We start from the raw sequence: 27,004 nt of genomic DNA, 5'->3' as shown, positions 1-27,004 counted from the left end.
TTCTCTATTTGTGCTCAGTTTCTAACATTCTTCTCAGGCCCCCTTCTATGGCTTACTATGCATTTATACTCTACTGATCAATTAAGTTACAAGATAAAAATTTTTTACAAAAACCAGTTGCATTTCTACACAACAATCCAAAAGGGGAATTAAGAAAACAATTCATGGTCTGGGAGGTGGCACAGTGGATAAAGCATTGGATTCTCAACCATGAGGTCCTGAGTTCAATTCCCAGCAGCACATGTACCAGAGTGATGTCTGGTTCTTTCTCTCTTTCCTATCTTTCTCATAAATAAATAAATAAATTCTTAAAAAAAAAAAAAAAAAACAGAAAGAAAATATTTCCATGGGGAAGAAGGGCTTTTTGGTCCTGGTACATGATAGTGGAAAAGGAACCAAGTTCTTTTTTTTTTTTTTTTTTTTTTTTTGCTACCAGTATTTTCACTGGGGCTTAGAACCCATACCACTTCACCACTCCTGGCAGCCATTTTGTTTGTTTGTTTTGACTGAGGGTGAGAGGCAGAGAGAAGGAGAGAGGAACAGAGAAGGGACAACATCTGTATCACTGTTCCACTTCTTGTGAAGTTTTTCCCTATAGGTGGGGACCAGGGGCTCAAATCTAGGTCCTTGACATGCATGCTCTACCAGGTGAGCTGCCATCCAGTGCCTTGGCTTACAACTTGTAACTTCTTTTAGTCAATAGGACATTAGCATCCAAGATGCAAGCAAACATTTCCTTTAAAAGCATATGTGTGGAGCCAGGCGGTGGCACACCTGATTGATCACACATGCTACAAAGCACAAGGACCCAGGTTTGAGCCCCTGGTCCCCACGTGCAAGGGGAAAACTTTGAGAGTGGTGAAACAGTGCTACAGGTGTCTCTCTTCCTCTCTGTCTACCCCTTTCCTCTTATTTCTGGCTCTATCCAATAATAAAAAAAAAAAAGCATATGTGCCTGGGGATTGGCCACTGGATGTTTTGGGAATATTCTCTACCACTACTTGGTGACTGAGGTTGTCATATACTCTTTCAGAAGATGAGGGAAATGTGTGGTCCCAAATGGCAATGGGCCAACCACTGGTGACATGAAAAATCATATATATCTCAAGTCTTAAGTCATGTAAATTTGTACTAGTGCTTGCAGCAAATATTTACTCTATGAATAAAAACATTAAATGTCTTTAACATTTCTTTTACTCAGCTTCACTTGAGTATGTTTCTTGTGAGAAGAGTTAATTATAGCCTGCAAAGAAGGAATTGTGCGTGAAACATTCACTGGTTTTCAATATCTGGAAGTTGGAAGGACTCCAAAATGCATATTGCTTAGTGAAAAAAGGTAAGCTGTAAAACTGTTATGTTATATTATTTCAACTATATGATATTCTGGAAAAGGCAAACTTATAAACAGTAAAAAGATCAAAGATTACTCCAAGGGAGTGAATCATCTGACTTTTTAAAGATGAAGCAGGAGGTCAAGCGGTAGCACAGTGGGTTAAGCGCACATGGTATGAAGCGCAAAGAACGGTGTAAGGATCCTAGTTGGAGCCCCCAGCTCCCCACCTACAGGGGGTCATTTCATAAGTGGTGAAGCAGGTCTGCAGGTGTCTCTTTTTCTCTCCCCCTCTATGTTTTCCCCTCCTCTCTCCATTTCTCTCTGTCCTATCCAACAACAATGACATCAATAACAATAATAACCACAACAATGATAAAAAAACAAGGGCAACAAAAGGGGGGGGGAATGGCCTCCAGTAGCAGTGGATTCATGGTGAAGGCACCGAGCCCCAGCAATAACCCTGGAGGCAAAAAAAAAAAAAAATGAAGCAGTTCACAAGTCTATAAATTGATGAATGATTATAAAAATATGGCATATGCATGTCGTGGACTATTACTTAGCCATGAAAAGGAATAAAGCTTTTTTTCCCTAATAATACTACAACAGATAAATTTTGAAAATATGCTAATATAAGTAAGTCAAACACAGAATATTATATAACTGCCTCTAGAATGAAAAAATTCCTAAAAAAAACCAAAGTAGATTAGAGGTTATCATGGACTTGGAGGGGTGAGGATCATGAATATAATTATATCACTAAATTGCATATTTGAAGCAACAAATATTGTTAGATACATCTCAACATCATTAAAAATTAACATAGTAGTAAAAAAAACCTTGAATTTTACACTTTATGAGTAGGCTGCATGGTATATGAATATCTCAATAAAGCCACTAACTATACTATAAAAAATAAAACAGCACCTTATTTTTGCTTTCTTCTTCAAATGGACACTATGCAGTATACTGTACTTTCTCTTTTTATTTTTACCTGTAGTAAGTAACTCTGCTGGCACACAGATGTGCTAACACACTGAAGGCATCATCATCATTCTCATCATCAGCCATCATGAAATCAGAGGTTCTAGTTTCCTGTTTATATGCTTCTGTGTGTCTTCCTTTATCAGCCCCCCATCATCTTTGTTAACATTCATTCAACTGACTTTTTGCCAGGTCCCCATAGGCCTTAAATAAAACTGGGATAATGAACTTGTGAAGTTAAAGTGTAATCTCTGTAAATATGAGCTTATACGCTCAGGTTAATAATTAACTCACAGAACAAAAGAGAAGAGTTCACCCTGAACAGTAAATAGGAGGGTCAGGCAGTGTGCGTGTGTTACCATGCATAAGGACCAGGGATCTTCCAGTTCAGATAGTGTAAAGGGAGAGAGTTTTGGAGATGGACAAGACAAATGGAAGTGGGATGACCACTCATGGGAAATTTCTCTTTTCCAGACTGGGTCGATCTTAGCATGTCCATCTTGAGTTAGGAGACTGGCCACTGAGTTTGGAGATATGGGAGGATGGGAGACGGGAGAGGGTTGGCTACCGGCACCCAGACTATGAAGAAGCTTCCAGGCCTTCCTACTTGAGTGGGTGAAGTTCAGACTTTCCGTGAGTTGTTGCCAGCGGGCTTGGCGTGCTGCATCCAGGGAGGCAATGAGATGGTCAGCCACATCTGGGTCACCCGGCTCATCATACTGCTTTAGTAGTTGCTCGCATTCAGCATCAAGACAAGGCATATAGTTAGCACATCTCCCACGAGGAATAGCTTGGGAAGCTGCTTTGAAGATGGCTTGGCGGAAGTGCCTGTAGGAATCTTCAGAGGGGATAGAGTTAATTGGAATTGCAGGAATAGATTTGTTGGTAAGATCACTGAACAGATGCCAGTTTGCTTTCCGAAAGTTCCATCTTAGTTTCTCCGAGCACAGAATCAGTGGGAGCTGGAGACCAATGTGGATGATAGCTGGGCGGTGATGACTGTGTGGGAAGTCCTTGAGAACTTGTCTCGTAGCGGGAAAGGCCTGGCCGTTGACTGTGCTAATCCAGCACAGGTCGGGTGACGAGTCTTTATTCCATCTAACACTGTGAAAAGAGCCTGGCTGTTTGGGATCGTATAATAGGGAGAGGTCATTTGCTGAAGCCCAGTCGGCTAAGATAGAACCGTCAGCACGAGTAGAGGAATATCCCCAGTCTTGGTGATGACTATTAAAGTCTCCAACGTAAACGGCTGGGTGATTCGGGCTAGGCAGGACCTCATTATCCCATGAGGCACTGGGAGGCTTATATACGTTGACGAGCTGAATAGTTCCAATAGTAATGGAGTCGTAGAAGGTCGAAGAGGCCGTATGGTAAACATCCGCAAGATATGATTTGGCGTAGATGGCTCGGCCGTGTTTAGGATGGAGATTATAGCATATTAAATCGAATCCACTGATGGTGAATCGAGCAGCTTCATCGACTGCTATATGTGTTTCTTGTAGGCAAATGACATCTGCCTGATGCTGTATTGCCAATTGACCAATAAGAACGCGTTTGGCAAAGGACAGCCCCTCAACATTAAGTTGGAGGACTCTAAGAGCAGGACCAACAGCTTGAAAGCTGTCAGGAGCTGCTTGTTGCTGGCTTTGAAAGTGACTGGGATGCATGTGGATTCAGTCGGCTAGGAAGGATCATCAGTTTCCCTGATGAATGGGTACTCACAGGATGCACCATGGGAAGGTCGATCCAATGCAATCCCAATGAACTGGAAGACGCTTTGAAGAGGGTTAAACCGGGAATGGCTGCTGGTTATGATAACATCACCCCAGAAGTCATTCTTAACTTGGGCCCCGCGGCAAATAAGTGGCTCACTTCATTCCTGTCCCACATCTTGGAATCCGAATCTATGCCCAAATTTTGGCGTCGTGCGAAGATAATAGCAGTCTTGAAACCAAAGAAAGACCCAACACTGGCCGTCAGCTATAGACCAATTTCTCTCCTCTCTGTGTGTTACAAACTCCTTGAGAGGCTGCTTCTGTCATGAATTTCTCATCTTACAGAGAAATTCCTATCACCCGCCCTGCGAACAAGTCCTGGCCCTCTCAACTTACATTGAAAATGGATTCCAGAAGAATTTAAAGACGGGTGCTGTCTTTGTTGATCTCACAGCAGCCTATGACACGGTGTGGCATCGTGGTCTCCTAGTCAAGATCTCAAGATGCCTGCCTCCATGGGTGGCCAACACTATATCGTTTCTTCTCCAAAACAGAAGATTCCGGGTGCATCTGGGTGACAAGTCTAGCAGATGAAGACTTGTCTCAAGTGGCCTCCCCCAGGGCTCTGTTCTGGCTTCTATGCTATTTAATATTTACATCAATGACCTCCCAGAAACTTCTTCAAGGAAGTTCATCTATGCCGATGACATCTGCTGTGCAACTCAGGCATCCAAGTTCGACATCCTCAAGGAAACACTCACGAAAGACATGTCTCTGAAATCTGATTACTGTAAAAAATGGCGACTAATCCCTAACACTGCAAAAAAGGTATCATCTGTTTTCCATCTACACCATTCCTCGGCCTCACGTGAGCTTAATGTGCAGCTTGGCGATACGAGAATCCGGCATGAAGCCCAGCCAGTCTATCTTGGCATTACTCTCGAACGCACTCTGTCATTTCACGAACATCTCATAAAAACTGCAGCAAAGGTGGGCGCGAGGAATAACATCATTGCAAGACTGGCCAGCTCCTCATGGGGCGCGAGCGCTTCCACACTACGATCATCATCTCTGGCATTATGCTATTCCACTGCAGAATACTGTGCCCCAGTATGGTTCCGTAGCCCCCATGTCCACTTGGTTGATTTCAAATTATATTCCTCCCTGAGGATAATTTCTGGAACCATCCATTCCACCCCGGTTCCATGGCTGCCAGTTCTTAGCAACATCGCCCCACCAGATATTCGTCGGGATGCGGCATCATCTAAGTTCATTTCCCACGTCTACGCTCGACAGGACCTGCCAATATACGCGGATATCTTCGCCCACCCTGTCCAACACTTGACGTCTCGTCATCCAATCTGGTCTCCTACGCCTATACTGAACTTCTCTGTTCCAGACTCTTGGAAACAGAGTTGGCAGTCAGCTGAGGTAAAGAACAAACACCTTATCACAGACCCCTGCAAGCGTCAACCCGGCTTTGACCTAGCACGTTATGATTGGGCCCTCCTCAATCACTATTGAACAGGCCATGGCCAGTGCGCCGCTATGTTCCATCGCTGGGGAGCCAGAGACGACCCGAACTGCCGCGGCTCCAGACAGACTATGACCCACATAGTCAATGACTGCCACCTCTCCAGACTTAAAGGAGGTCTCGAAACTTTACATCAGGCTCACCCTGATGCTGTTGACTGGCTACAGAAGAAGGGCAAACGCTAGAAGAAGAAGGACCAGGGATCAAGTCCCTAGTCTTCACCCACAGAGACTTCATGAGCAAAGAAGCAGTGCTACAGGCCTCTCATTCTCTCCTCCTTTCTCCCCCTCCCTGTTGGTATGCTTCTAATTCTGCTTTTAAAAACCCCTTCTGTTTCATTTGGTTTAATCCCCCCTGCATTCTATTTACATAACACTGTATTCTATTTACATAACCTCTGTTAACAAGCACCACCCTCCCTCCAGGGCATTGGTGGTTCAGTGGTAGAATTCTTGCCTGCTCCGCCCCCTCTCCTTGTCATACCCTGATTTTCACCAGTCACTTTTCTCTCCACCCTCTCTGAGTAGCATCCTGTTCCCACCCTACTGGACTAGTATATTTATAAGGACATGATTGTAGTTTTTAGTTTAGCTTAGCTTGGTATAGATTGCGCTGCATCCTGCATGAATAAAGAGATACTGCGTACAACCCAGCCATGAGTCCCGGGTCGTCTGTTACCCGCCCGTGAAGCCAGCCAGAGAAAACAACACCTCCCCTTTAAATTTGTCTTTGTTTTATCAAATAAAAGAAAGGGGCATGTGGGGGGAGGGGGCTGGGAATTGACATGCAGGCCCCAGTGATAACCCTAGGGACAATAAAAAGGGAAAAAATTAAGAGTAAATAGAGGCACAGAGCCTCAAAAGCTGACAGGGTGTCACCAGGCTAGTCAGCACCATTTAAAAGTGCCTTTAAGTTAGTTGTGGGCTGTACTTTTACCATAGAACATCAGTAGGCTCCAAACTGATAATACAAACATGGAAAATAATCACTACTGATTGATCTTGAAGACAAGTATTTTAAAATTCCTCAAATCCCCATGATCTCCAATAAATTTTAGAAAATTACATCCAAAAATTCCAAGGAATGGGCTTGAGATCATAAGAATGTCATTCATACAGGAGAATGAGAGGATGTACTTAATCCCACACATTTACTCAATTTGTTTCATTCCATAAAAAATACTGAATCCTGTGATAAATATGCTAGTTTCTCACTTTGCCTCCCAGAGGCCTAAGCTGTCCAGTGAATTTTTATAAAAGTAAACTATAGTCTGAGAAGCAGTGCTGTGGACAAAGCATTTGACTATCAAAGCTTGAGTCCCAAGTTCAATTCCTCACATTGTTCCAGAGTGATGATGCTTTGGCCCTCTCTCTCCCTCTCTCTCTTTTATAAATAAATATACCTAAGGGTAAATACTAAACAGGTATGATCTCAATAAATGAAATTCCTAAAGATGAAGAAGTATACTTGTATCTCTGTTTTTGTTTTTTGAGAGGGAGAGAGAGATACAGAGAGAGTAAGACAAGTGCTTTGTTCAGCTCTGGTTTATGATGGGGCTGGGGATTGAAGCTGGAACCTTGCAGTGTCTGGTATGAAAGTTTTTTGCATAACCATGATGCTTTCTCCCCACCCCCCGTATCTCTTTCATGACAGTACTATGTCCATTTGGCTTGCTTCTTCTATAAGTAAAATTTCCCAGGAATAGGAACTATATGGGCTCTCCTAACCACAGAACAAATATGTTGTACTTAGATATGCTTTTTTTTTTTTTTTTGGTCTCCAGGTTAGCACTGGAGCTTGGTGCTGGCACTATGAATCCACTGCTCCTGGAGGCCATATTTTTCATTTTACTGAATAGGATGGAGAGAAATTGAGAGAAGATGGGAAGAAAGAAAGGGGCAAAGAAAGATAGACACTTGCTTCCCTACTTGTGAAGCAACACCCATGCAGGTGGGGAGCAGGGGCTCAAACTGGGATCCTTGTACGGGTCCTTGCATTTTGTACTATGTGCACTTAACCTGATGCGATACTGCTTGGCCCCCAGGATATGTTGTTTTTTTTTTTTTTTAATCTTTATTGGGGGACTAGTGGTTTACAGTCAACAGTAAATATAATAGTTTGAATATGTGAAACATTTATCAGTTTTCCACATAACAATTCAACCCCCACAGGTCCTCCTCTGCCATCATATTCTAGGACTTAAGCCTTCCCCCCACCCCCCAGTCTTTTACTTTGGTAAAATACACCTACTCCTGGATATGCTTTTAAGAAATTATACTTTTGGGCTCAGGCAAAAATTAGTAAAGTCATGGGTCCCTTGGAATATACCTAAAATAGACTTCCTAGCTTCTTCCAACACAAAGACTCCAAATCTCATCTGCTATATTCTTACTGTTAGGTTCCTGATTATTAAACAATTTGTTCTGCTTTATAATTTAATGCTTTTCATCCACCAAGTTGCAGAAGCTAACTCAATGCCAACTTGACTTCCCTAGGCAGACCATGAGTCCTGGAACACCACCTCTGCAGAGCCCTACCCCACTAGGGCAAGACAGAAACAGGCTAGGTATGGATTGACCTTTCAATGCCCATGTCTGGCAGAGAAGCAATTACAGAAGCCAGACCTTCCACTTCTGCACCCCATAAAGACCTTCGGTCCATACTCCTAGAGGGACAAAGAACAGGATAGCTTCCAGTGGAGGGGATGGGATATGGAACTCTGGTGGTGGGAACCATATGGAATTGTATACCTCTTATCCCACAATCTTATCAATCATTATTAAATCACTAATAATAAAAAATAAATACAATAAAGAAAAATTTCTTGAACATTAGTTTGGAGTCAAACTATCAAACTTTTCACTATAAGTAGATAATAAATTATAAGATAAGGTAAGGTATAAGGGTGCTCTAAAAAAGAAAACGTCCTCTCATATATAAGGGTACACTTAGGTTTCCACTGTTGCCAGGACTATTGAGAAGAAAAAATAATGGAATCATGATGTGAACAGAAAGCTCTGAGAGACAGGCTGAATGTTGAGTCTACTCAAGTGGCCAGTATCACTTCACTCCTTGGAACCTGACCATGAGGCCTTAATCTGTTTACCTAGGTTCTTTCTATCCTTAAAAGAAATTTAATGTCAGTACTATTATTTTTCTTTACACAATTGCTTCTCAACAGTTTCTTTGTCTTTATGGTGATTTCAGAAGGGAACTGTGTGTTTGTGTGTGTGTATATATGTGTAGTCTAGGGTCATACCACCCTGAATGCACCCAATTTCGTGTGTGTGTGTGTGTGTGTGTGTGTGTGTGTGTTAGAGATGGGGTGAATGTCAAAACAAAATAGTTTTTTTGTTTATTATATAAGTCCACCTACTTTTGCCAATCAAGAGTAAAATATCAAATATATATACTTTTATGAGTTAGGTAGTATAGGTGCTCAAAATGTATAATAATGATGCTATTTAACATTAAAGACTTCAATGTTTTTATGTCTACATTTAGAAAAGTTAAACTAGTTGGGGCCAGGCACCCCCACTATATATGCACACCTAGTTAAGCGCATATATCACTAAGAGCAAGGTCCTGGGTTTGAGCCCCCACTCCCCACTGCAGAGGGGATGCTTCACGAATGGTGAAGCAAGTGTGCAGAGGTCTATCTTTCTCCCTTTCTATCTTCCCCTCCCCTTTGAATTTCTCTCTGACCTGTCAAATAAAATAAAAAGTAAAAAAAAAAAAAATAGGAAAAATGACTGTCTGGAGCAGTGGACTCATAGCGCTGGGACCTAGTCCTAGTCCTAGACCCAGCTCCAGTGATAACCCTGGTGGCAATGAAGAAATAAAAGAAAAAGAAAAGAAAATGAAAAGTTACACTGGCTTAGATATATAGTTAGAACTCATATTTATCCAGATACAAACATGGTACTGTGGTAGAAATAGAAGAATTAAGCAAATTAATTAGATACAAAGTTCATGGTCTTCTAGTACATTAACTGTTTGTGAGCTTCTATGTTACTACAAATTTAAAATGATTCATTTTTTAAAAGATTAGAGGATAGTGGGTGAGAAGAAATGATCTATGATTTCACCATGGATTTTTTATATATCATTATAAAGTACTGATCTCCATGATTCTATGGTATTTAGGCTTTAAAAATTATTTATGGGGGGGGAGGAGAAAAGAAAATTAGACCTTATCTAAATGACTACTTATGAGACTTAAGGAACCTTCACATTCATGCATGAATGTTCAATAACACATTCCAAGTGGAATGGTCTCAAACGTGTTTATAATTAAAAAAGAACAGTAAAAAAATTGAATGGCTTACTCTTTTGTTGGTGAGTCAGAGGAGGATTCCTTTTTTGAATCAGGAGAGCTTAGAGTTTGCAAAATACAATTATGTTTTTCGGTGGATAGGGCATCTCTTTTTTGCTCAGAGTGGATTAATTTTAAGGCCTCTATTCCATCTTCTTCCTCCATCTTGTCACCTGGATTTGGCTGTGGTTGTGGACTGCTTAAAATTAGATCATCTTCACTTATAGATACTGTGAGGTCACTACTGCTGCTCAAACTTTCTTCCTCTTGCTCTTCCTGCATTTTTCTGAAGGGCTTCTGTGATTCTGGGTCCTCATGAGGAAGAGGATCTACTAGAGGGGATATGAATAGATTAATGATCTAGGACAAAGTGAATTAAGTTGTTTTCACACACAGCAGACCTACTTGTCACTTAAGAATATGTAGAAATAACCCAAAGCTAATTATAGTACTTGGAAACTCATCAAGATACTTTTTACAGTGTAATAGTAGGTTTAAAAATTAGAGTATTTGCTTGCAGAATTATTTTCATGTACATATTTAAGAACGCATTCAACAGGATTTGTTGGCAAAATCACTGCTTTGTTTTATGTCAGAGTCAAAAATGAGAGTGCATTTGTTCTTGTATAAAACCATCACCACCCAGAAAAACTAAATAACAGCAAAAGTCAGCAAACAATCTCAGCCTCTCACCCCACCTGAGAAACCTTCACAAGCAGAATGCGTCTCTTGAGAACACTTATTTTCAGATGCATGGTATTCTGAGACTGATATGAGAGAGACTGGCGGTCTGGCTCTTTCTTCCTTGACTTCAATATGTTCCTGTGTCAGTATTTCTTCCTCTGATCCCTCTGATCTGCGGGAACTGTCACACTTTAAATCAGTGGCTCTGTTCTTTGGACTTAATCTTTTCCTTAACAGGGAATGGAGTTCAGCAGACTTTGCGCCTTCAGATAAATTACTCTCACCCTGACGTGTGTTGCTTCCTATCTCTGGGCAATGAGTTTGTTTCTGCTCAGACAATATGCTGGCTGTGACTGGCATTTTCTCACCAATCTGAAGAGATGTCTTTCCATCTATTTTGTCAGACTTATTTAAGCACAGTGTGTCACTATTAGTTTGTACTACATAGCTGTCTGTCACATTGATGCCCTGGGCTGTCTGTTGGTGTGAATGTGGGTCAGGAACTGAAAAGTTCTCTGTGGGTTGGGGAGATTTCTGCTCTGTACTGAAATCTCCAGTGCTTGAGATGGCTGACAGTTGGCGGCCCATGAAGATTGTTGCTGGTTGATACAATCCTCTTGACATGGCTGTCTCTGAGTAAATTCCTGCCTGCATAACAACCTGCAACAGCAAAAGGGATGTGAGTTAAACACTGTATATGGTCAATTAGGTTGTTTTCATACATGAAATGAAGTATAAGAAGCATGACCACTGAAGTAAACACCTACCATGTTATATAAAACTTACGGACTCCTACAAAACAAATGAGCAAAAAAGTACGGTTCAAGTTATACACTTTCTTTTCTTTCTTTCTCTCACTCTCTTTCTCTCGTTTGTTGGGATATTGTGCAGATATGGTTGAACATTGGCAGGGCCCACAAACCACTATATTTCCATGCAAGTATTATTTACTTATCCGCCACCATGTTACCCCCTCAGGGTATTGCTAATTCCCACCAGCTAAAAACTACAGCAACCACAACTAAGGAGGTTCCCAGAATGCCTTTTTCTTTTCTCCACCCTCTTCCCTAGCCAATTCCGTCCCAACTTGCCACTTCCATTTTCACCCTATAAAACCCACTGCTAGGGGGTTGGGCGGTGGCGCAGTGGGTTAAGCGCATGTGGCGCAAAGCGCAGGGACCGGCGTAAGGATCCTGGTTCAAGCCCCCGGCTGCCCACCTGCAGGGGAGTCGCTTCACGGGCGGTGAAGCAGGTCTGCAGGTGTCTATCTTTCTCTCTCCCTCTCTGTCTTCCCCTCCTCTCTCCATTTCTCTCTGTCCTATCCAACAATGAACAACATCAACAATGGCAATAGTAATAACCACAATGAGGCTACAACAACAAGGGCAACAAAAAGGGGGGAAAAATGGCCTCCAGGAGTGGTGGATTCATGGTGCAGGCAACGAGCCCAGCAATAACCCCTGGAGGAAAACAAACAAACAAACAAAAAAAACCCACTGCTGTTCCTGGTTTTGCCCCCCCCCCTTTTTTTTCCTCTTCTGCGCCCAACCTGGAGAAGACCTGGAAAAGGGCTGGCATGCATAGCAGGAGCTGGCCATTTTGCTAGCTTCATGTGGCCTAAACCTGTTGTGATTACACCTAACTCTGGGGTGTCAGCATGTATAAAGATTTGCATTCCTGCTCTGCCACAAGTTCCTGGTCTCGCTCCCTCCTGCAAAGCTAACCCACACTCTTTCTTTTTTTTTTTTTTGCCTCCAGAGTTATTGCTGGGGGTTGGTGCCTGCACGACAAATCCACTGCTCCTGGATGTCATTTTTCCCATTTTGTTGCCCTTGTTGTTATTGTTGCCATTGCTGTTGTTGGATAGGACAGACAAATCAAGAGAGGAGGGGAAGACAGAGAGGAGGAGAGAAAGATAGACACCTGCAGACCTACTTCACTGCTTGAGAAGCGAACCCCCCATCCCGCCGTAGGCGGGGAGCTAGGGGCTCAAATCAGGATCCTTATGCTGATCCTTGCACGTTGTGCCATGTGCACTTAACTGCTGCACTACTTCCTGGCCCCCTATATAGTTTATTTTTATCAAAGTTTCTTTTATAACTTTTTCCCAGTCAGCAGTAAGTATAATAAGTATAAGTCTGCGGGAGTCCGGAGGTAGCGCAGCAGGTTTAACGCACATGGCACAAAGGTAAGGACCCTGTAGGGATCCCGGTTCGAGCCCCCAGCTCACCACCTGCAGGGTAGTCGCTTCACTGGCAGTGGAGCAAGTCTGCAGGTGTCTTTCTCTTCCCCTCTCTGTCTTCCCCTCCTTTCTCCATTTCTCTCTGTCCTATCTAACAACGACGACATCAACAACAACAATAATAACTACAACAATGAAAAACAACAAGGGCAACAAAATGGAAAATAAATATATTTTAAAAAGTATAAGTCTATATATAACCACAGCCTGTAAACCAGCAGCCGCTCAGAAAGGACTAAAAGGGGTTGAATTATTTTTAAAGCCCATGTTCAGAGAGCTGTTATTATTTGTTTGGTAGTTCCCTGGAAGACCACACTCAGAAGACTATCTTTATTTGACTTGACTTGGGGCTCACATAGTATATATTGCCTTTCCTTTGGAAGCACTTTATTCACAGGGAGTCTTTAACAATGTTTAATATTTATCTGGAACACTATGTGGCTGTGTCTGAAAAGGACCAATTCTAACACTCCAGGTTTACCTAGAGGCTCTGTGCAAGCAGCAAATGAAAGCTAAGGTGGAGCTATAAGCTTTTTGAATAAGGGCTGAAGATGTGTTACAGCATTCACCCAAACCCTCTTGCTAAAAGCTATCAGACAGAAGGTTTTCAGTCTTTGAAGAAACCCCTAGTCACTAGCTAATCACAAAGCTACTTGGACAAAAAGTTCAGCGACCTCACATGACAAAGAATATAAAACTTTAGGGCTGAGGAGGTAGCATAATGGTTATTTAAAAGACTTTCATGCCTCAGGCTCTAAGCTCCCAAGTTCAATCTTCAGCACCACCATATGTCAGAGCTGACCAGTGCTCTGGGGAAAAAAAAGAATAGACATTTTATATAATTAGTTCTAAAAGTTATTAATCAAATAAATAACAATAACAAATTCTGGAAGGAAGACTGGTGTGAAAAGTTGGCATATTTTAATATTGAAAATTTTTACAATTTAAGGGGCTGAGTGGTGGTGCACCTGGTTGAGTCCACATGTTACAATGCACAAGGAGCTGGGTACGAGCCCCTGGTCCCTACCTGCAGGGGGAAAAGCTTTGCAAATGGTAAAGCAGGGCTGCAGTGTCTCTCTGTCTCTCTCCCTCTCTCTTTCCCACATCCCTCTTGATTTCTGGCTGTCTCTATCCAATAAATAAAGATAATAAATTAAAAAAAAAGTTTACAATTTAACAAAAATTATGAGACATGAAAAGAAGCAAAGAAAGTATGGTTCTTACACTGGGGTGGAGGTGAGATTAGTCAATAAAAACTGTTCATGAGGAATTCCATGTGTTGGATTTAATAAATAACAGCTAATTATCTATTTTAAGTATATATAAAGAACTCATGGAATTCACACTAGAGAACAAAAGGAAAGTATGAAAGTAATGTCTAGAATCTGGACTATCAAGAAATATCCATTATTTAAAAAACAGAACCAAATAGAAAATCCGTAGTTGAAAAGTACAATTAACAGAACAGAACATTGAGGAGCACATATAAATAAATATGGAGGAAGAAAAAAAAAATCAAGCGACACAAATGTAAGTCAGTTGAGGTTACTCAGTAAGGAGAAACAGTGGGGCAGTGCCAAGATGATGACTTGGAAACAACACCAGGCTTGAGCTCCAAAAAGAAGAGTCTTACAATCTGGGATTCTCTGGAGAGGGTAGGCTATCTGTCACGTCCATGAAAGGGTGAATAAGGGATGGACAAAGTGACACAAAAAAGGTCCCTATAACCTACTCTTGGGCTGGCAAACAGAGGCCAAACGGACAAAGAAAGGAAAATCTTTGACTTCACTATTTTTGAACTCACTCTTACCCCCCCCACCCGAGAACCAGTCCCACTGGCCAGGGTCTCCTAGCAGCCTTCCTGCAGAGCTATTTTCTTTACCAAGATTCCAGGCTCAGCAGGGGTGTCATTCCAAGCCTTTCTTTTTTTTTTTTTTCCTATTTGAGTGACAGAATACCTGACCAATCAGAGCCTCAGTCCTATCTGGAAACACCTGGAGGGTTTCTTTTTTTTTATGCTTATTAAAAAAAATTTAAAAAAATACTTATTTATTTTCCCTTTTGTTGTGCTTTTTTTTGTTTTGTTTTACTCTTGCTGTAGTTATTACTGATGATATCATTGTTGGATAGGACAGAGAGAAATGGGGAGGAGAGGGGAAGACAGACTGGGGGAGAGAAAGATAGACACCTGCAGACCTGCTCCACCACCTGTGAAGGGACTCCCCTGAGGGTGGGGAGCTGGGGGTTGAACCAGGATCCTTACACAGGTTCTTGCACTTAATGTCACGTGTGCTTAACCTGCTAGGCTACTGCCCAACTCCTTTTTTGATACATTTTATAATTGGTTGTCTTTCCTCAGGCTAGGTACAGCCAATCTGGAGTGGTCCAAGCTGCAGACTGACAGGGTTTTTTACTCTATTTTATTTTATTATTACTATTATTATATATGCGTGTCCCTTTTCCGCCCTCTTCAGGTTGACCAAATTAACTGCTGTTGCTTTTTACATAGATAAATGACTGGGTACCCTATCCTTTGTGAGAGGAACTCGATTCTCCCTCCCTCTTCCCTCCACCCTCCTTTTTCTCTCCTCCTAGGTAATTAAAAAAAAAAACTATTTCCTTACTACTTTTTTAATAGATATATTTATTTTCCCTTTTGTTGCCTTTGTTTTATTGTTGTAATTATTATTGTTGTAGTTATTGATATCGTCATTGTTGGATAGGACAGAAAGAAATGGAGAGAGGAGGGGAAGACAGAGACAGGGAGAGAAAGATAGACACCTGCAGACCTGCTTCACCGCCTGTGAAGTGACTCCCCAGCAGGTGGAGATCCAGGGCTCGAACCAGGATCCTTACGCTGGTCCTTGTGCTTTTTGTTGCCTGTGCTTAACCCCCTGTGCTACCTGACTGCCCCTTTCATTATTCTTTTTCTTTCTTTCTTCTTTTGCTTTCTAAATTCACTGACACTCATTTGTGAATCATTTTATGTTGGATAATTGTGAAAGCATGGTAAGAGCATAGGGGAACTCCCATCATAAAGATGGAGATCTGAAAAGACACCCCACCTGTCAGCCTCTCCCTTTCAGGGGTTGAGCATGGAGGGAAAAGCTTTCCTGACTCAGTTTGCTCTTGTCAGTCTTCAAAGCTTCACAAAGGCCTACACCCCCTAACACTTAACTCATTCCCTTGTTACAAACCAAATGGTTGCCTGCTTAAAGTTCACTCTAAGTTCACCATCTTTGATCACATACAAACTATACTCCATCATCCTACCCTGTCAGTAGTATAATAGTAAGGCCCACACAAACTCTAAAAGTCAGAAGAGAATGGCAAGATATCTATCGAGCCTTGAATGAAAAAGGGTTTCAACCAAGGATAATATATCCTGCTAGACTTTCATTTAGACTAGATGGAGGGATCAAAACCTTCTCAGACAGATAACAGTTGAAGAAGGCAACCATCACCAAGCCTGCCCTGAACGAGGTTCTAAAAGAATTCTTATAAACAAGAGCATCACCATAATACTCACCATATATCAAAGCAAATAAAAAACTGTTGAATAATGGCATTACAATACATTAAACCATAATATCAATAAATGCCATATACTCACCCATTAACAGGAACAGAGTGGGAGGATGGATCAGAAAACACAACCCAACCATAAGTTACTTGTAAGTATACCACCTGACCCAACAAGACAAACACAGACTTAAAGTGAAAGGATGGAAAAATATCATACAAGCTAATGGACCACAAAATAAGGCAGGCCATTCTCACTTCTGACACAATAGACTTTAAATTAAATAAAGTAATAAAAGATAGACAAGGCCATTACATAATGTTTAGAGGATCAATCAACCAAGAAGATTTAACAATAATTAACATCTATACACCCAATGAGGGCTCATCTAAATACATCAAACACCTACTGAAAAAACTACAAAAATACATCAGTAGTAATACAATAATAATGGGAGACTTCAATACCCCATTCTCACACTTAGATCAATGAAGCAGAGAATCAACAAAGAAATAAGAGAATTAATCGAAGAGATAGACAGACTAGACCTGAAAATTTTCAGAGTTCTTCACCCCCCAAAAACTAGAATACACATTCTTTTCAAATCCACACAGCACATCCTCAAGGATAGACCACATGTTAGGCCACAAAGACAGTAGCAACAAATACAAGAGGATTGAAATCACCCCAGTATTTTCTCAGACCACAGTGAGTAAAGCTAACATTCAACAACAAACAGAAAATTACTAAAAGTCACAAAATTTGGAAACTCAACATGCTGCTTAATAACCACTGGGTCATGTTGGGCCTTAAAGCCAGCCCCCCTGTTCTGCTTACATAATCATTGTTTTGCCTGAAATATCCCCACCACGTTATCCCCTCAGGGTATTGCTAATTCAGTTAAAACCATCGCAATAGTTGCTAAGGACACTTCCACCTTCCCAGCATGCCTTTTGCCTCTCTCCACCCCCTTTCCTAGCCAATCCCATTCCCGACTTGCCACTTCCATCTTTACCCTGTAAACCCTGCTGCTGTTCCAGTTTTGCTCTCTTTCTATTCTGTGTCCTGACCCTGAAAAGACCTGGAGAAGGGCTGGTGGGCATAGAGGGAGGTGGCTATTTTGCTAGCTCCACGTGGCCTAAACCTCTGTGCCCGCACCCAACCCTGGGGCATCCGAATAATGCATTGCGCTCCTGCTCTGCCATGAGTTCCTGGTCTCTTCTCTCTCCCCTGTGAAGAAACCCAACAGGGTCATAGAGGCACTCAAGCAAGAAATTCAAATGTTCCTTGAAATAAATGAAAATGAAGACACAAGCTATCAAAATATTTGGGACACAGCTAAAGCAGCAATGAGAGGGAAACTCATAGTCATGAAAGCACACATTTGAGAACAAGAAAACACTCAAACGATTTTACTGCATGCCTTAAGGACTTAGAGGAAGAGAAACAAAGGAATCCCAAAGCAACCAGAATGACAGAAATCACTAAGATTAGAACAGAAATAAATAGCATCAAAAATAAGAGAAGCATACAAAAGATCTATGAAGCCACATGTTGGTTCTTTGAAAAATTAAACAAGATTGACAAACCCCTAGCCAGACTCACTAAAAAAAGGGGAGGGGAGGGGAGAAGACTCAAATAAATAAACAGAATTGTATATTGTTGGTATTCTTCGTGTTGGTTTGGTCCCCTTCCCCCTATCTCTGAGATTTGGTTTGGCCCCTGCTAGTTTCACACCCCTCTTTCTCCTGGCCCCCTATGCTAAGGAGGTCCAGGGTCCCAGCAGCAGCCGCTGAGGGAGAATGATGGGGAAGTACATGGTGTGGTGATCTGCCCGCTCGTGAATAAAGATTAAACTGCAGCTTCTCGGCCCAGCCATGTGTCCCCGAGTCTCTGTCTCTGTCTACCGCCGTGAAGCTAGCCCGGCCTGCTGGAGCCCCGAACCTTAATGAGAAATGGCGCCCACGTGGACCTGACCTGCACATCTCTCAGATAAGTGACAATTTGCCTACCTATGCACTATGGCCTTCTCTTCTGCTTGTGAAGAGATCTCCAAAGGCCTCTGCCCTTTCTTCACGAGACTGTTTTGCTGTTCTGGAACATTTATCTCTGGACCACTCTGTGGTTTCCGCCCAATGCCAGCCCACAAGAGCCGGCTTTCCGCCGCGTGGCACGGGACATTGGGCGTGGGCTCCCTCCACGCTGCTCGGCCGCTGGGAGCAGGGCAGCAGACATGGTGGCCCATCATGGCCTCCACCCTGGGGCACCTAGGCGCATGCCTTCTGCACGGCTGGCCTGCCCGACCTCCTGCTATGAAGTTTGGGCAGATCCCAGACCACCCAGAGACCACGCGCTCCCTGCCGAAACTGGGCCCCCTGGCTGAGATCCTCAGCTCGGGTCTGAAGGCAGATGAGCTAGAATACGCAGAGATTCGTGCAGAGATTGCAACCTACAATTCCTAAAGCTGAAGTTGCCCAAGAGGCCACCGCTGGACAACGCACTCCCCAAATGGCTAAGACAGTACAGATCTGAATTCGTGTTTGAAATGACATGTCTTCGTAACAAAAGTTTCTCTCCTTGTGTATTGAAGACCATGTGTATGTGTGTGTTTAAAGTTTGGTAACATTAAGGTTAAGAATATAACTTTAAGGCTATAATCTTACCAGACAAAGTTAAATGAAAAAGGTTTTCAACGTAATTCTCATAAAGATAAAATTAACTTACATTTAAAGTCTGAGGTAAAAATTAGTTAACAATATATTTTAACTAAGTTGGTCTAAAAAAAAACCTGCGCACACCTAGGGTGTGTCTCCATCTTGAATGGGCGTAACAAAAGGTTAAAAAGACGTTGTTGATATGTAAAAGTCTGAAATTCCTTCTCAATTAGAAATGTTAGATTGCGTTATGGTTATGCTAATAATTCTCATGCCTGAGGCTTTTTTCTTTCTATGGTTCATGTTTGCCTTTCCACATTTTATTGTTTGAACTTTAAATAGCCTTGGAATCATGCTGGAAGGGACTTGCAATTGTAATAGAGTTATCAATTGTGGTAAACTTCTAACCTGCTACAAGTTTTGTTTTATAAGTAAGTGAATTGCAGCTGTCAAGTTCTCTACAGAAAAGCAAAATTCCGATGGCTGACATTCCCCATCGAGACAGACATACAACAATTCACCCCTTGACAATTCTTCAGTGGACATCTGCTTTGGACTCACACTTCTAATCGGACTCACTGGTACACCTCGGATACTTTGCACAAAACTAGCAGCTTCCCTTTATGCTGCTGGGTTTCTCAAAGACTGACTGTAGCCAGCTGCCTTGAGACCCTAGGCCTCACCCTCCCCCCATGCTAGAAAATGCCCGTCGAGGCAAGTAACGCCCCCCAGCAGCAAAAGAAGCCCCCAGAGGCAGGAAATGTTTTTTTTTTAGCTGATAAAGTTTTGCCCACAGAGGCAAAAACACCCCCCTCAGGCCTAACCTTAATCCCCCTCAGGCCTTCCCTTGGCAGCACACTGTTTCTTGTTACTCGCTTATATGTTTCTCCATGTTTGTGCCAGTTTATTTTTTTTGAAAATGCCTGTACGATATAGGTTTCTGTTCACCCCACACCCCTGATACTGTGGTCATTTAGTTAAAAAAAAAAAAAAAAAAAAAAAAGAAGGGGGAATATGTTGGTATTCTTCGTGTTGGTTTGGTCCCCTTCCCCATACCTCTGAGAGATTTGGTTTGGCCCCTGCTAGTTTCGCACCCCTCTTTCTCCCCGCCCCCTATGCTAAGGAGGTCCAGGGTCCCAGCAGCAGCCACTGAGGGAGAATGATGGGGAAGCACATGGTGTGGTGATTTGCCCGCTCGTGAATAAAGATTAAACTGCAGCTTCTCGGCCCAGCCGTGTGTCCTCGAGTCTCTGTCTCTGTCTACCGCTGTGAAACTAGCCCGGCCTGCTGGAGCCCCGAACCTTAATGACAGTAAATGATAGAGGAGATATCACAACTGACACCAAAGAAATCCAGAAAGTCACATGAAACTTTTACAAAGAATTATATGCCACCAAGCTAGAGAATTTGGAAGAAATGGAAGAATTACTAGAAACATATACCCTTCCAAAACTGAACCAAGAAAAACTACAAAGCCTAAGTGGACCAATCACAGACAAAGAAATCGAAACAGTTATTAAGAATATTCCCAACAACAAAAGTCCTGGACCAGATGGCATTACAAAGGAATTCTATGAAATCATCAGGAAACAGTTAATACCTATACTTCTAAATCTCTTCCATAAGATTGAAGAAACAAGTACACTCCCTTCCACCTTCTATGAAACCAACATCACCCAGATACCAAAAGCAGATAGGGACACAACAAAAAGGGAAAACTATAGACCAGTATCTCTGATGAACATAGATACCAAAATATTAAACAAGATCCTGGCCAACTGGATACAGCAGTATATCAAAAAGATTGTTCATCACAACCAAGTGGAATTTATCCCAGGAATGCAAGGCTGGTTCAACATACATAAATCAATCAATGTCATTTATCACATCAATAAAAGCAAAGCCAAAAACCACATGATTATCTCAATAGATGCAGAAAAGCCTTTGACAAAATCCAACACCCATTCATGATTCATACTCAAAACACTACAAAAAATGGGAATAGATGGAAAATTCCTCAAGATAGTAGAGTCCATATATAGCAAACCTATAGCCAACATCATACTCAACAGACAGAAGTTGTAGGGCACCAAAGTAAAAATCTTTGAGTTGAGGGTGAAGGTGGAAGTTTGGCTTCAAAGGGGTGTGGGACGGGACACTCCTATCCTTTGGTGGTGGGAATGGTATTTATGTACACTCTTATTAATCTGTAGTCATATAAATCACTATTTAATTAATATGAGAGGGGAAAAATTGATTGAATGTCTCAAACTTTTTAATGCACAGGCTGAAACTCTGATATGTTGACTCTCTAAAAAGCTTAGACCAGCAGCTCTATCAGGAACAACAAAACAGACCCCTTGGTGGGGCCCCATACGACCTTACCCTCAACTTGGATCAACAAAGGTAGAGAATGTTCCATACTGCAAAGGGAGGCTGGACACAGAGGAAGATGGGTCCTGAAATTGGGGCAGCTTGGAATATTCCTACTCATGACCACAGAATGTGAGCTCGGCTCTACAAGAATGCATAGGTCACATAGGTTCCTAAGCTTAATATGGTCCCCAGATAACATCAAATGAGTGGGGTTTAAAGTCAACAATATTTATACACCTTTCCCATATCTGGGAGCTACTCTCTTCCCTGATCTAGCTTTCTGGTTCTTTTTTCCAGGTATGACATCATCTCCCCAGACAATAACTTGGATCCACCTGAATATCAGATTTCAGGCTTTGGGGGGGGGGGAAAAAAGTATAGCCATAGGCCCTTCGGAATATCACGAAAATATGCTTACTAGCTATCTACAAAACGGAGACACCTCCCCCTCCAACTCTTCATCTGCACTATTCCAGCCTTTAGGTTCTTAAACCCTAACACAGCAGGAACCTCCCACTTCCTCTATAGAGCCTATATTTCCCCAGTCCTGGAACCTCGAGGGTGGGGCACATTTTCCTGCATACTTCTCTCAATTCATACCAAATGATGTTGCATTTGCCAATGCCAACTTAATGAAGCATCAAGTACCACCTCAGCATGCTTCACTTCAGACTGTGTTAGAGACATCAGGTGTGGAATGTCAACCCTTCAGCCTCATTACTTGGGTAAGACCTTTCCTTTCATAGTATTCTCTAATTTCATTCTAGGAGGTTCACTTCCTTGTGCCGGTCCTTGCACTTTGCACCACCTGTGCTTTTCCTGCTGCACTACCGCCTGACTGCCATTATTATTATTATTATTTTTAAAGAAACAATTTTCTTTTTTTATATTTATTTATTTATTCCCTTTTGTTGCCCTTGTTGTAGTTATTATTGTTGCTGTTATTGATGTCGTTGTTGATATCCTTGTTGGATAAGACAGAGAGAAATGGAGAGAGGAGGGAAAGACAGAGAGGGGGAGATAAAGAGAGACACCTGCAGACCTGCTTCACTGCCTGTGAAGTGACTCCCCTGCAGGTGGGGAGCCGAGAGCTCGAACCAGGATCCTTACGCTGGTCCTTGCACTTTGCGCCATGTGTGCTTAACCCACTGCACTACCACTCAACTCCCGAGGTTCACTTCCTAACAAAATCCCAAAACCTAGATATAGACCAGGTCCTGTAAGATAGAGCATATGTTCACATGTATCCATAAATTAGGGCAAAACATATACCTGAAAGCAAAAATACACAATAGTCTGTAGTGAGTCAGTATAAAGTTCATCATGAAATAGTGTCTACTTAGATACCCTCCTCACCTACTTCATATGATACTTCCCTCACTCACTCCAAAGCAGGACTGCAAAAGCTGACTAAGGACAAGAGACCAGCATAATTTAATGATGGCTCTTTAGTTACTATCAGGCCACCCCATCACCTGGGGAGTCCTGAGATTTCCAAACAGACACGGTGGGCCTATACCTCAAATAAATCCCTCTCCCCAATGTTACCAGTCATCTCTATCAGGAACAACACAATAGACCCCTTTGTGGGGCCCCATAGCACCTTGCCCTCAACTTGGATCAACAACAGTAGAAAATGATCCATCCTCCAAAGAGAGGCTGGACAACATACTCCATGTTCCACCTGAGGAAGATGGGTCCTAAAACTGGGGCAGCTCGGAAAGTTCCTACTCATGACCACAGAATGTGAGCTAAGTTCTACAGGGATGCATAGGTCACATAGGCTCCTAAACTCAATACGGGCTCCAGATCAGATCAAATTGATGGGGTTTATACTCAACAATATTTATACACCTTTTGCATATTTGGGAGCTGCTCTCTTCCCTGATCCAGCTTTCTGGTCCTTTTTCCAGGTATGACATCATCTCCCCAAACAATAACCTGGGTCCACCTCCATATGAAATTTCAGGCTGAGGGAAAAAACAAACAAAAAACTGGTATAGTCACATGCCCTTTTGAATATAACTAAAATATGCCTAATAGCTATCTACAAAATGGAGGCCTCCCTCCCCCCACTTTTCATCTGCATTAATCCAGCCTTTAGGTTCATGATTAGTCAACAACTTGTTTGGCTTTATATGTTAACTCTCTTTTCAGCCACTAGGTTCCAGATGCTATCATGATGCCAACCAGACTTCCGTTGACAGACAATTCCACCAATGTATCTTGGAGCCCCGCTTACCCAAAGCTCCACCCCACTAGGGAAAGAAAGAGGCAGGCTAGGAGTATAGATCGACCTGTCAATGCCCATGTTCAGCAGGGAAGCAATTATAGAAGCCAGAACTTCCACCTTCTGCATCGCACAATGACCTCGGGTCCATACTCCAACAGGGATAAATAGTAGGAAAGATATCAGAGGAGGGGATGGGATACAGCGTTTTGATCAGGGGAATTGAGTGGAGTTGTACCCCTCTTATCCTATGGCTTTATCAATGTTTCCTTTTATAAATAAAATAAAATAAAATAAGGAGAGACACTATAATGGTTATGAAAATAACTTTCATGCTTTGTGCTACAAAGTCTCAGGTTCAATACCCCACATGGCATAATCCAGATTTGAGCAGTGTTCTAATCTCTCTCTCTGGGTTTGTCTCTCTCATTAAAATAAAATTTAATATGTTTTTAGAAAAGAAGTGAAAACTGAGAAGTGATGCCTTCGAAAGAAGAAACCCATAATAAGACTTTCAGGTATTTTTTGACCAGAAACTGTGTAGATAAACAAGTAATAGAATAACACTGTTAATGTGCTAAACAAAACTGAATATTAATGAGTAATACTTTACCCACCAAAATACTACTTTAAAAAATGAAGGAAAAATTCAGGCATTTATCAATAAAAGAAATAGAATTTTTCACTGTCATATCAACTATACCGGAAATATATAATGAGTGTTTCAGACTATAATGAAAGAATATTATAGTGTAACTTAAATTTGTATTAAGAAATAAATAGTCCTAGTAAGGGAAATTACATCTGATAAATATAAAACAACGTAAATATACTTTTGTTTGTAAGTTTTTCCTTCTCCTACATTATTTAAAAGATATGTAGGCATCAGGTAATAGTTATATATAATTTTAATAAGAAACAAAATATAAAGGTAGAGATTATATCATACACTAACATCATAGGCTGTAGAAATAGTTCATCAGATAGGGCATATGCCTTGCCATTCACTCAGCCTAGATTTGAGCTCTGGCATGACATAGGCATGCTCAGCACCAGGGGAAGCTCCACTAGCCTAACCCCTGAATGAACAGGTTGGCCAATGCATGAGGTCCAGCTCATGATAAATAAATAAATAAATAAACAAACAATCTGCAAGAAGCAGGAAAGAAATGTGCTTTATAAGAGCAAAGTTTTTATATGATGTTAAAATTAAGTTGGTATTAATCTGATGGAGATTGTTCTAAACTAAAATGTTAATTACACCAGGGCAACCATGATAAAGGAAATAATATATAATTAAATAATAAAATATGCAAAAGGGGAAAAAGCTAATGAAAAAAGACAATATAAAAATTAAGAGATTAGTGAAAACAGTAAAATGATAGATATAAAGTCTACTTTTACAGAATATTCAATGGATTAAGTATAATTGAAGTTAATGACTGGCATGGCGGATTTAAAAAAAAAAATCACAATCCAGTGATATACCACATAGAGAGAGTCATTTTAGATTTAAAGATACAAATAAAAATACATGACAAAATATTATGGGGTAAACATACTGTGTATCACACAAGAACATCATGGGCAGCAGCAGGGGGAGCTTCACGGATGGTGAAGCTGTTGTAAGGCATTTCATGCTCTCTCTTTTGATCTGTCTCTCTATTTCTCTCCATTTCACATTCTCTTTAAAATAAAGAATGAGAAAAATCAGCCAGAGAGCTATCACACATCTCTGAGGTTCTGTGTTCATCTTTAGTACTGCAAAAACAAACAAACTAAATGAAAGAAAACACAGAAGCGAAAGGAATTCTTCACTAAAACTAGTGAACTATTTAAAAATTCCAAACAGAGAGGCTAGATATGAATAACATAACTTCCCTGGAAAGCATAGAAAGCAGGCTAGTAAGCTTGACCTTAAAAAGAATAAAAAAAAAAAACTATAGATAAAATTCCAGTAATAACTAAAATGAAAGAAAAGAGAGAAATAACAGGAAAAAAATGAATAAATTCTACAAGAATTATAAAATTCTACTTAGAGAAGAAACATAAGCATACGCTATAAAAATTAGAAAATTTTCCCGGCACCTATGGCCGGCGGCAGCCTCTTGGTGCACTCCTCCAGCTCTGGACATGGAAGAAAAACCAAGACCAAAACGAAAGTGGCTTGACAATACCATACATAGCCAGGAAAGGGGCAAAGAAAAGTGGGAGGGGCTGGAAATGGTTGGGGCCCCCCTAGCAACAGTTGCTAGGGGTTCAACTAGCATGATTAGCAATACCCTGGGGGGGGGAGGGGCTCAGGAAGGAGACTTTTAGTCATTTGTAAGACAAGGCAGGAGATTGATATGTAAATAATAAAGGGACAGGCCATTAGTAGCATGGAATGTAGGGTGCTTTGGGGGGCAGGGAGAGGATGGATGTCCCCTCAAGTCAAGCCCTGCCAAGCTCAACCACATGCTCACAATTTCCCAACACAACAACATATTAAGAAAATAATCCACCGGGAGTTGGGCAGTAGCACAGTGGGTTAAGCGCAGGCGGCGCAAAGCACAAGGATCCCGGTTCAAGCCCCCGGCTCCCCACCTGCAGAGGAGTCGCTTCACAAGTGGTGAAGCAGGTCTGCAGGTGTCTATCTTTCTCTCCCCCTGTGTTCCCCTCTTCTCTCCATTTCTCTCTGTCCTATCCAACAACAATGACATCAACAACAACAATAATAATAACTACTACAACAAGGGCAACAAAAGGGAATAAATAAATATTTGAAAAAAAAAAAGAAAATAATCCACCAAGATCAAGTGGGATTCATTCCTGGGAAACAGGGATGGCTCAACATCCATAAGTCAATAAACATAATCCATTATATCAGCAAAAAGAAAGATAAAAATCACGATTCTATAATCGATGCAGTAAAAGCATTCAACAAGGTGCAACACCTATTTATGATAAAGGCCCTCAAGAAACTGGGAGTGGAAGGAAAATTATTTAATATAATAAAGGCTATATATGAAAAGCCCATGGCTAACATCATAGTCAATGGGGAAAAACTGAAAGCTTTTCCCTTGAAATCAGGAACTAGACAAGGGTGCCCACTTTCAGCACTTTTATTCAACATAGTCCTAGAAGTCCTTGTCATCACAATCAGACAAGAAAGAGATATCAAAGGAATCCAAATTGGAAAGGATGAAGTTAAACTCTCATTATTTGCAGATGATATGTTGGTATACCTAGGAGACCCCAGGAAATCTGCCAAGAAACTACTGGAAATCATCAATAAATTCAGTAAAGTAGTAGGCTACAAAATCAATACCCATAAATTCATGGCATTTTTTATGCAAAAGATGGGTCAGAAGAAATGAAACTGAAGGAAGCAATACCATTTACAATTGAACCCAAGAAGATCAAATACCTAGGAAT

General features: G+C 41.5%; 1 protein-coding gene across 3 annotated transcripts in view; it reads right to left on the bottom strand.

Annotated features, from left to right (window-relative positions):
• KIZ (kizuna centrosomal protein) overlaps positions 1-27,004 on the bottom strand; it is a 159,951-nt gene that overhangs the window by 100,697 nt on the left and 32,250 nt on the right. For 2 of the 3 annotated variants that reach the window (XM_060186161.1, XM_060186175.1), the window contains exons 5-6: positions 10,577-11,222; positions 9,892-10,210 (exon numbers count right to left, since the gene is read on the bottom strand). In XM_060186161.1, coding sequence (XP_060042144.1) covers positions 9,892-10,210; positions 10,577-11,222 — 965 coding nt within the window. The remainder of the gene's footprint in view (positions 1-9,891; positions 10,211-10,576; positions 11,223-27,004) is intronic. The other variant, XM_060186167.1, reaches the window with a different exon arrangement.

The sequence above is a fragment of the Erinaceus europaeus genome, chromosome 1 (assembly GCF_950295315.1).
Source record: "Erinaceus europaeus chromosome 1, mEriEur2.1, whole genome shotgun sequence".
NCBI lineage: Eukaryota > Metazoa > Chordata > Mammalia > Eulipotyphla > Erinaceidae > Erinaceus > Erinaceus europaeus.
The sequence above is the reverse complement of the archived record's forward strand: the minus strand, read 5'-3'. Positions and strand labels throughout refer to the sequence as shown.